This window comes from Alligator sinensis, unplaced genomic scaffold (genome assembly GCF_000455745.1).
Source record: "Alligator sinensis unplaced genomic scaffold, ASM45574v1 scaffold386_1, whole genome shotgun sequence".
NCBI lineage: Eukaryota > Metazoa > Chordata > Crocodylia > Alligatoridae > Alligator > Alligator sinensis.
The window spans coordinates 388,807-400,672 of NW_005841996.1; the positions used below are offsets into that span (position 1 = coordinate 388,807).

At 44.9% G+C, this 11,866-nt stretch overlaps 1 protein-coding gene across 1 annotated transcript in view; it reads left to right on the forward strand.

The window, feature by feature from the left end:
* Window positions 1-11,866, forward strand: part of LOC102384022 (dynein heavy chain 5, axonemal-like) — a 303,673-nt gene that overhangs the window by 11,322 nt on the left and 280,485 nt on the right. The window contains exon 2 of the mRNA XM_025201485.1: window positions 6,696-6,784. Within this exon, the coding sequence (XP_025057270.1) occupies window positions 6,696-6,784 (89 nt within the window). The remainder of the gene's footprint in view (window positions 1-6,695; window positions 6,785-11,866) is intronic.

Below are 11,866 nucleotides of genomic sequence, written 5' to 3' on the forward strand. Positions count from 1 at the left end.
TACCCCAGATTCCCTGCCCACTCTAGCACTGAAATCACCAAGAAGAATGATCTCATCTTCTCGGGACAGACAACAGGACTTGGTTGAATTTAGAATAGAATTCTAACTTTTTTTCATCATCTGCATCCAGAGTTGGGGCATATGCATTAATGACTATTGAATGTTGTCCATTGTTCAGTGGAAGACAAAGGGTCGTGAGATGCTTGTTGCTGCCAACCAGACATTCTGGCATCTGAGGAACAATCTTTGTCTTGACAGCAAAATCAGCACTGTATATGGCTGTCTTTCAGTTTTTCCTTTCTAAAAGATGGTGTAGCCACATCCATGCTTTGTGAGCTGCCCCTCCTCTACCTAAGTGATGTTGTTTGGTCTTGTTGGTCACTGTCAGGGTTGTCCATCAAGGTGTAGATGTTCCAGGTTGCAAACTTTATTTCTTGATTTGGACCATAGGTAGAGTGATCCCACTGGATGTGGTTTTCCAGTCAGGTGCAGTGAGTCAGACTATGTTTAGGTTGCTTTGTTTATGTTTTCTAGTACCTTCCCCATATGAGTAGTAGATCCTAAATAGGCCTCCTTAGTTAAGACCACAGCTGCCAAATTGCATGCCTGTCTCTATTCCAAGTACAAAACAACCATCATACAATCATTGCCTCCATGTAGATCTGTGATTAGGGGCTTCTGGTAATCACTAGCACCTATTGCCTCTTGCCTGTCACCGTAGGACATACTGTTGATGGAAGACACTTGAGCCTGTTTTTAATATGATGAAGCCATTGCACATTTAGCAACAGTGCAATATTTCACAGGAAAAGAATCTTAATCCAATGGCAAAGAAAATGTAGATGACCAGAAGTTTCTGTTCTGCTGCAGCCTTCATCTGCCTTTGCAGGCATTTTTGAAGCATTCCTTCATCCATGTGTTACATAATACATTTTTCTTAAAGCAGGACAAAACTGCATTTGATTATTTTTGAGATGGCATCACATTGCTTGCTCATGGTGAGTTTGTGTTCCACAGAAGCCCAGAGATCCTTTTCTGCTGCATTCTTCCGCAGCCAGTCATTTCCCATTCTGTATTTGTTCATTTATTTCTTATGTAGGTGCAGCACCTTCTATTTGCCTTTGTTAAATTTCGTTCTCTTGTTGTGTTTTGAAAGCCCCTTTCATCCTGTGTCTTTTGCAGACCAGATCAGGATGCTCTAGTCCAATGTTCAGGTAATTAATAAGAATGTTCAATAATCCTGGACCCAGAGCAGAACCCTTGTAGGACCCATAACTGAGACATTGTGACATTGGTCAATCTATAGTTGCTCTCTGCTTGTAATTATTCAGCCAATTATGTATTCATTCCACATTTCCCCGGGTTACTATGAGAATGTCAAGTGGGACTATATCAAAAACCATACTAAAGTCCAAAAATATTATGTCTACTCTACTGCCACTGTCCACCAAACTAGTTTTCATGTGAAAGAAGGAAATCAAGTTGGTTTAGCATGTTTTGTTCTTAACAAATCCATAGGGACTTCTTTCCTCCTCTGGGGGGAAAGAAGATTGACTCATAATTTGCTCAGTAGCTTTCTAGGTATTGAAATCAGGCTGGGTCCTTTTTTCGTTCTTTTTTTAAAAATGGGCCCAATTTTAGCCCATCAGTTCTCTAGAACTTTGCTTCGTACCTATGATTCTGTAAACATTGTTTCCAGTGCCGCCGAGATTTCTTCAGCCAGTTCCTTCAGCACCCTATGATGAATTTCATTAGGTTCTGCTGACTTAAATTCTTTCAACTTTGTTAGATGAGGTTCTTTGAGTAACTGTTATATCTTTTACTAGATCGCCTAAATAGTTGGAAATATTGTTCTTTGCAAGCTTGCAGCTACAAACACTCTAGTAAAAGCACAGGGAGAGTTTGTTGTTTTACTTCTGATTTGTAGCCTTCTCCTTCACTAGTATTATTTTTCATAGCTATTTTATCTCAGTTTGCTTTTGCTGTGCAGTTGCTGAGCAGCTCTGCCTTCTTTCCATCTTCCTTTTATCAGATCACATTCACTATTGAGCAGTGGACCCAAGGGTTTTTTTTTTTATCTTTCTTCTCTGTATGATACATTAATAGAACCTCCTTTTATATCTCTTGGCAGTTATATCTCAGCTGTTGTATTTGCTTTCCTGATTTTGTCCCTTTACTTTTTGCTATTCCTTAGCATACTTCCTGAGTGACTTGTTCTTCCTTCCACTGAGGTGGAGTGCTTAGAGAAAAACTTGAAGTGCCAGAGATTGTTTAGGAACAGCTTAGGTAGTCAGGCAAAGGCAGCGAAAGTGTACACCTCAATAGACAGGGTGGAAGACTGGGAGAGATTCTCCTGGGCACCGGGCTAAGAAGCAGGGTAAGATTTCTGTGGGTAGAGAGTGTCTAGAGTAGGGGGTAGGTAAAGTCCGGGCTGCGGGCCAGCACTGGACTCCATTTCCCAGCAGCCCCTGCCTGCATGGCTGGGGCCGGTCTCTATGGGGACCCTGGCCATATCTGTAAGGTGATACCGCAAGGCTGGGGTTGACATGAAGACCAGCCCCAGCCACGCTGGCAGGGTGCACGGCAGGACATGGTAGGGGGCTGCTCTGGAGTCACTGGGAGCTTGCGTCAGGGGCAGCTTGGTCTGGGGTCAGGGCAGAGCTGCGACTTGCAGCCTGCATGCTCTGGGCAGGGGTGTGCAGGCAGTGGATCGCAGCTCTGCCCCAGCTCAGGATCAGGCTGTCACTGCTGCGAGGAGCCAGGGCAGAGCCATGATCCACTGTCTGCATGCACCTGCCCAGAGCATGCAGGCTGCAGATCATGGCTCTGCCCTGGCCCTGGACCAAGCCGCCCCTGCCGCAACATCCCAGTGGCTCTGTCCCCAGCAGTGTCCCCAAGCATGTATCCCCCTAGCACATAAGTGCAGGTGCACATCCATCAATCACTGGGCATGCCATGGATTGCAGTTAGGTGCAGAGCAATGATATTCCAGCAGTAGCATAAAATTTGCGCAGGGGCCAGGCACACAATAGCTGCCTCTTATGTCTGTACCAAGTTGTGTAAATGGAGATCTCCCAGTTGTGGCCAGCAGTCATCTAGTGACCCATACTTGGTCTGATGTCTGGAAAAGACAGTGCTCTTCCTGTACAGATAACGTGTTAGTGTACTTTAAGTACTTTCTTCTGATCAACAAGTACTTCCCATGTCCCACACAGAAAAAGTTTCCTTGCATCTGTCCCCTCAGGCTACTTATACTGGTCACTTCTATAAGAGTGCTGGAATGTGGAACATTGCACTGAATGCATGACTTCCTTCCCTTGGTGTTCAAAGGAACAAGCTTTTATTCCTGCATGCCCAGTTGTGGAACACAATGGTTCTCAGAGTCTTTGCTAATGTGGGGTACAGATACTGTCCCTGGCAAATGGCCTCCAGATGTTCCAGTGCAGCTCCTTAGCAGTTAAATCTGTGTTGTACCTCTGAGGCAGGCATAAGGAGTTAAGAAGTGGCATCAGGTGTTGCCTCTGAGAGCTATGAACTAGTATGATGCTCAGATTGGAATGTAGGTGTCTCGGATGGCCAGGGCCGACTCGAGTTACGCTCGTACGTCAGGGCGGGCTGGTGAATGGAGAGGCAGACACAACTTATTGGTTGTAAAAAACTTTACTCACGCCGCTTGCAATCACGACGCAGGTGGTCCGGTCGTCGGAACAACCACACTAGTTGTTCCAGCTGGCGGGGCCCAAGCCAGTTAATCCATCCGCAATTCGAAGCCGGCGGGGAAAGGGGTACGTCGGGGTTGCGCTCAGCGATGGGAAGAAAGATCGATAGGCGATCAGTCTATCGATCGGCAGCCGCAAGTCAGATAACTTCAGAGGCACTCTGCAGCGTGCTCAAAGCTCTTCGACTTGGGCGGAAGTCGCACGGAATTTTAAACGGCCAGCGAGCCAATTACTAGCCGCCATGTGTGAATAATTTAGCACTGGCCAATAACGGGGCACAAATTTGCATCCGAATAGCGGGAACTCTTTGCACCGTGCATCTCTGTGCTGCAAAGAAGAAATGCATCCTGCAAAGGAAACTGCAAATTAGCGGGAACTCTCCTGCACGCAGGCTCTCAATTGCAGCAGAACACTCTGCCGTGCAAAGGAGCTCTCATGTGGCCAGGAAATTCCATAGTGCCGAGGCACAAAAAATCACTGGGTCGTGACAGTAGGGAGGAAGTGGATTTTGGGAGGCAGGGTTTAGAATCCGGGAGTCTCAGGACTGCTGTGCGTGGCTGTAGCAATTTGTTGCTTAGAACAGCCACCATAACCAGGGTTCTGTAATCCACTTCCAGTGATGTTCTGGAGACTATGTACATTTCTAGCAGAAGATCCTGCAAGTATTGCACTCACCTCAATGAGAAGGCAGTTTAGGTTCCTCCCCTTCTTTGGAAGAAAACCCTGTCTTTCTAGTCTTTGAAGTGGCTCACAGACTGTAGAGCATAAACCTTGGTTAGCTGTCAGCCATGAGATGTAGGGCATCTTTGATGCTGTCTGGAATGTGATAGAGGGGCATCTCTGAATGTCCCCTAGCTGAGGTCCTGCATATGCTGGGCCTATGGAAATGGAGAAGAACCCTTTTAGAGTGCAGCTAGTGAAGTTGTAGCCCATTGTTCAATGGGTATTCTAAATGCAGGACCCCCTTAGGATCTCCAAGGTGGTTCGGACTGAATTTCTCTGTTGAAATGTTAATCGTTCTTCCTTTAGAAACAACACATAGGATTATTTTTTTCTAAAATAACCTGTAGTCTATTAAAAAATCATTGGTACTTGTTGCAAGCTCAATAATATACACATCAGAAGGGTTTTTTGGCACATAAAATGATATAGCTGATTAGATGCCGGTGTTTGGATCTTGGGTGCATCCAGGAGGTTTTGTGTGTATCTCTTTGGAAGAACACAGAATTGGTGGCAACAAAATTATATTTTGTGGATGTGCTGAGAAGGAACTGGTCACTGCTGTTCATATTGGCAGCTCTTACTTTTCTGATCATATTTTCCAAGGTAATATGATCTTTCCCAACCCTGGAATTAAAGTCTCCTGCTAAGCTAACTTTATGCTGTTTGGGGATAGCAGCATGTATACCCTTTACTGATGGTAAAAGATTTATTTTACTTGTCATCCAATGTTGTTATTCGGGCATATTCACTGATAACAGGGACATGCCATCTGGATGTTAAAGGAATTCAAAATGTTATCAGGCTTTCATTAGTACCATGAAGTATCTTGGTTAGTTAGTTGGGCCACAATGCAATTTTTTATAGCAATTTGACTTTTTGATGTTTTGCCTTTGTATTAAAAAGTGTTTCCTCCACTGTGTTCTTTTATTTGACCTTCATCAGACATCCTGTCTCACTTGGTGTCACAAATGCTGATGTTGAATGTCATAACCCAAAGGTATGATTTTGTGTGTGCTTCGGCACTAGAATTATTCCCGCTAAATTGCAGCTTCGTTGCACGGTGGAGTTTTCTGCTGCAGAGGAGAACCCCGGTGCAAGGGAGAATTTCCTGCCAATTTGTAGCTTTATTTGCAGGGTGCATTTCTCAAGTTGCAAGAGAAATGCACGGTGCAAAGGAGTTCCCGCCACCTGCATGCAAATTTGTTCTCCGCTATTGGCTAGTTCTAAATTATTCCCACGTGGCGGCTAACGATTGGCCTGTTAGCCGTATAAGAGGCTTGAGCAGTTTCCGCCCAAGCCGAAGAGGACTCCACATCCATCTCGTGGGGACTCTGGGTACACGGCAGGGTAATAGAAACCCTGTGTGAGATCCAGAGAAGTTTGGCGACTTGATCCATCGCCCACCTCTTTCCGTCTTCGAGTGATAATTTTTTATAAGACGTATCTACGAGGTTTCTATTTCGGTGGCGCACTTGTCCAGGGCATCCGGAGCTCTGTTTCCGTGGAGCCTAGCAAACTCCATGTGATTGTTCGTGTCATTTTGTTTGTAACCGCAACTCAAGCAAGTTTTCCAGCCTGCACCGCAACCATCTTCGGTGTAAGTAAACAATCTTTAAATCTACCATTACGAGTCCGCGCCTAATTCTAGCGTGTTGCCTGTTCTCTCCGACCCAGCGTGCTCGGGCTGCTGGCCACAGCCCGCGCAGAGCACAAAAAAGGGCCCGGTTCACACCCGGCCCGCACATTGAACTGCAGCAGTTCTCTGACAACTGAAGCTGTTCATCTTCCTGCAGCATCATACCATTATGTGAACTGGACTCTTCAAGGAAGATGTAAAACTCATTTTGATTAAAGATAGCAGATATAAGCCTCGATACACCTCTGACCCTCAACCCATTATTAACTGGCTTATTTCTTACAGGCACTGTGGAACAGGTCAGCCTTGAAAAGAGAATAGTGACCCCAAGGAGCTTCATGTATTACAACATTTCCAATTAACATTTAAATAAATAAAATGCTAGCAGGTGTGGTACTGTTCTTTTCTGAAGTAGACTTTCAGTTTCTCCTGCACCCTGCAGGGACTCACTGATCTGCAATTCCTAGAATTTTCCTTGTACCATTTTTAAAATAAGACACCACGTACCAACTTTTCTATCATTTCTAGGGCGTGTTAAAAATATACTTTTACACACACACACACACACACCATCCAAGTAATAAGAGTAATTATATCTTCTAATTTCTTTGTCTTAGAAAGTGAAGGAAAAGGCCGTAGGCGTGGAGGTCCCCCTAAGAGGAGCACAGAGCCAGGATCAACTCTAGTAGGGCCAACTGCTGCTTTGGCAAGTGTTTTCATTTTAAAATATGTTATCGCCTAACTGACTTTCATGTGTTAAAACTTTTCCTTTACAGATCATTCTGAAAGGCTTCAGTGTCAAAACACTGTTGCTGCTTTTGATCCAGTTCTGCAAGGTGGTGAATACCTTCAGAGTCCATTAACTGTAGTGAATAGCAGTTGCTAGGAAACCTTTGTTGCTGTATAGAACTAAGCCCTTTATTTTTTGTGTTTACACTATTTCTGGTTTTGGCATCAGTGTTGCATACTGACATCTCATTTATTTGTTTTCCTAGGTTTAAGGTAATATTACTTTAAGAGTTTGTCTGACAGCTATGAGTACAGTAGAACTCAGATACTTCTTAGAGTAGGTTCCAAGCCCCCTTGTGAATAAGAGGGGTTGCAAGGTATCCAGGGCTATATATAGCCACAGCAAACAACGGCATGGAATCAGTGAGGTGCTCCAGCGTCAATGAGGTGCTTTGCTGTGCTGAGGGACATTGTGGACCACTAGTGCCAGTGGCAATCTAAACCGAGATTGCAGCTGACATGTTCCAAAGGGTCCTTAACACTGTTCTCATGGAACGAATGAAGTGTGCAGGGTAGACATCTAGCAAAATGTGGCTTCATGCCCTGCAGTAAGCAGCAGAGGTCACCTAACAGGCAGTGGAGTTCAGTGAGTTGCAAAGCTGATCTTTGCAACCAACAGAGCACTGGGGAAGCTGGAGGACTGACCAGTTCCCCTTTGTGCTCTGCTGGAGGGTGCACATATAATAAGTAGCACTTCAAAGATGTTTCTGCTTCTTGTATGATCATTGTTGAGGTGTAATGGCTCTTTTTGCAGTACTTAATTGATTGTGTGCATATGAACTTTCACTTATTGGAGCATTTCAAAGGCAGTTGGAGCACTTCAAAAGTTATGTCTGTCCACAGTGCCCTGTATGTATCAAACAACAACAACAAAAAAGTGGCCTCAGACAAACAGAAGGGAAATGTTTCTGAAAAGTAGTAAAGGGTATTTAGAAAAAGCAGACTCTGTGGTGCAAGACCAGAAAGTAATGGAAAAATGTGACTGTAAGTTGCATCTTTGTCCCCCAAGCCAAGGAATGACTAGAGATCTGTTGTCTCAAGTCTCTCCAGCTGTTTCTTTAGCTGGGAAGGGCTGGGGCCTAGGGGACAAGCTGCCTCTATTCCATGTTCCCCAGCCACGTACCTTGCTGTGGGTTCTCTGCAGAGCCTATGCCACATGAGCTTTTCCCTTTATGGGGAGAGAATGATCAGAATAGTGTAAGATGGCCGTATGCAGCTTCACATCACAAGAGCTGCCAAACAAAAGGAGTGAAATGGAGGATCTGGCTTTTTCATATGAACCATTACTTAGGATTTACCCAAGATGCGTAGATTAATTCTTATCAACCTGGTGAAGGCCTTCTTTTGATTCCAAAATATCTTTGTCACTGTGTATCATCCTTCTTATTATGCACATATTTGCATTGTTTTAAAATCCTTTCCAAGGTGAACTTTCCTCTTTCCTTCCTAGTACGGTGCTAATCTCAGATACATTCTAAAGGCCAGTTAAATATGTTCTAGTGGGAGAGGAAAATGATTGTGATGGTGATTTTGCTGTTGATCTGTTTTGCTGTTCTATTGAGTCACATTGAGCACATGCGATTAGTGTGCCCGAATAAACTTTGGTGCCATTCACACCGAGTTTATTGCTCCCAGGTGCAGCGTTTATATGTGCATCTGGGAGCACAGCACATTGAGCCAGGGCTCACGGGGTCAGACTACCAGCCTGGAGCTGCTCTGTTCCAGCTCAGTGTGCTATGGAGGGGTGGATGGGGCACAAAGATGCTGCAGTGTGGCACTAGCCAGTAGGCATCCCTGCATTGTAGAACCCTTGTAGTACCCCAGGCAGCCCCGGTCACCATCTACACATGCGTTGTGGCACAGGAAATAACCCCACCATAGAATAATACTAGTGTTGGGCAGTAGTATCCTACAGTAGAGTTAACTGGTTTACTCTGGCCTGATAGCACCATTCATGTAAATAGTGACGCATTACTGTGGAGCTAATTAGGCAATTGCAGTAAGTGTCTCGTGTAGATGCACCCACTGAGTGCTTCTGTAGTAGATTAAAATGTTTAGAGTACAGCCTGGATCAAAATCCAGCATATAAACATTCAGAATTCTCCCCAAGTATAGTAAGGAACAAGATGACTTCAGCATACTGTGGCGGGTCTAGGCAGTACAGAATATATTGTAAGAATAAAGTAAAGCTGTAAATCAGTTACCAATAACAGGTTCAGTAACAGAAAGTTCTTAGATTCTAATATGCATATTCAGATATCTCACAGTTTGGAAACTGCATTCCCAAAGTTTAAAATTCCTCTGTGTTCTCTCTTGGTCAGTGTAGTTCTTTGTGTATAAACATGCTGTCAGGGTATTGTCTGTGCTGTGACTGCTGGTCTTGGAGCATGCTAGAAAAAGATGTTACACAGAGAATTGACATAAGGTTCAGTTCAGTGGCAAAAGTTCAACCAGGTTTATTACCTACACAGTACCAATATGCTAGCATGCCTGACCAAAGGGTATAAAGATGTTAGTTCTGGATACTGGTGGTAAGGCACAGGCATAATGCACAATTATTTGTGTCCTCTATGGTTATGAACAGATGTAATGCTTAGAACGTTTTACATACACTTTAAACTCCAAAAGTCTGTATGTGCATGCTACTTTAGACTGGTATAAACTTTCTTAAACATTTCAGAAGCACACCAAGAAAATCAAGTATTATTTTGAGCTGGTCCTCCTTGAACCAGTTCAGTGTTATGTGCAGACATAGAGCATTATGTGCCTAGTGTCCAGTCACTCTTCCAAGCTTCCCTCACTGCACTGTTCATCACCCTCAAAATCCATGCAGGGCAATGGGGCTGCTCTGGGACGCAACCAGGATTCTTATTGTCCAGAGACAACCTGTTGCATGCAGAGACTATAGTCCACCAATTTCTGGATGGGGCAGGAAGAAACAGAGCCATTACACAATGGCATTTAATAGCTGTCAATTAGTGGCTGCCAATTCCATGCTCAATGTGAACTGAATTAACCCATTTTAACTGTTCTTTATTCTTGTCCTCTGTGCTGCACTCTTACAGCCAGCCCAGCCCTGCTGGTTCCACCTTGCACACAAATCTCTATGCAATTGCTAGCAATGCAAGGTACCTGAGTAGTTGGAAAAGTTAGGGAGTTCTTGAGGGAGTGGAAGTCCCTGAGGAAGTCCCAGTCCCTGAGGAAACCCATGCAGCAGATTGTATTGCCTCCCCAGGAACTGACAGCCCCTCCACTCCAACCCCCTGCCCCAATTTGGATCTTCCTCTCCCTCTAGAGCAGCGGTTCCCAAACTCTGACAGATTGCACACCACAAGTTTTAAATGATACAATCTTAAGTACCACCAGCAAGTTTTTGTCATATAATGTAATGATAATAAAGCTGTTAATGCGTACCACTGACAGGTTGTCTGTGTACCACTGGTGGTACCCATACCACAGATTGGGAACCGCTGCTCTAGAGGAATCCGGGGGAAACTCCAGACACTGACGCCTGGAAAACAAGAGGGTCTAAGTACTGTAAAAAAACCCTGGTGATGTTTTGGCAGCAGTGAACCCTTAGCAGTATACATGTGGACAATTCTGTCCAGGGACAAATGTGAACCAGTTCCCAATCACTGACACACTTGGAATGGTTCAAGTGTTATGTCTGTTCCTACCCTAAGCCTAATGCAAAGTTGAAAGATTTCCAGGAATTCTTTTATACATGAAGAAAGCAGTTCTGTTTACATCAGGCATTTACATTACAAACATGGACACCTCTATACCAAATTACCGTAACCTCAGATTTTGTCACCAGATGTGTCCTAGACCAGTGGTTTTCAACCTGCAGTCTGCGGATCCCTGAGGGTCTGCAGACTATGTGTAAGGGGTCAGCAAAAGATGACTATGAGCAATCAAAAGCATGTGAATACCCACATTTACAATTCAGAGAGGTCCGTACCTCCATTTGAAATTTCCAAAGGTGTCTGCATCTCCATTCAAAATGTTTTCAGGGTCCACAAATGAAAGAAGTTGAAAATCACTGTTTTAGACTCTTTGGCACCAGTCTTGTTGATTAATCTTAATAATCAACTTTGATGCTGCTGTCTGGCAGGCTTACTTCCACAGGCACCCAGGTGGCATGGGGGTCATTTTTGGTGAGGTCTGCTTTTTTTAATGCTCTTTACATTGATTAGTGCTTATATTACTCATTACTCCAGTGAGGCCCACCTTTGGGTCAGGACTGTTATGTAGATAGGTTATATTATAAATTTAGATCTGACTCCAGATATGGTTCTGGGATCCAGATCTGAAATTTTACTTGTACTGTCTGTTAACTCTGTAATATTTTGCTGTAATGTATTCCTCAGAACTGATGTTCTTCCCTGCTTTATTTTTTAAATGTAACATTTTAATGGGGGGAGGCTTTCCTTTTACCATATTTAAGTGTATATGTTGACACATTATATAAGTTCACCCCATATTTCTGTAAAATAAATTAGGATTTTTGTATGTCCAGTGTGTAAGTCAACCCCATCTTGGTGTGTGAGGCACTGGAAGCCTAGATAGGATCACGGGAGAGGCGGTGTGCTGGTGGGCTCCCAGGATTGGGCCCTTGCAAGCTCAGGTAGTGCACGGCCCACTGGCAGCCTGCCACAGCTGGCCCTGGCATGGGGTCCTACTGCTGCAGGGGGAAGGACCAGGCCCCCCTGCAGCTCAGGGGCTGCCCAGCCCAGTGGTAGCTCTCCCTCCAGCCTCAGGGCAGGCAGGGAGGCTCTGCTAAAAGCAGGATCAGACCCCTCACTGCTTCTGGCTTCAGCAGGTGCCTGTGGCTGGCAGTTCACCTGGTGCCACCTGGTGCCTTTCGCGGGGGGGGGCCTAGCAATGTTGATCAGAATCGGCCCTCCCCTTCCCAACAACCCATGCTGCCTCAGGGGCAAGCCAGTCCCTTCCTGGGTAGTGCCAGGTGTCTTGCCGGCTGCCGGTGCCCGCTGAAGGC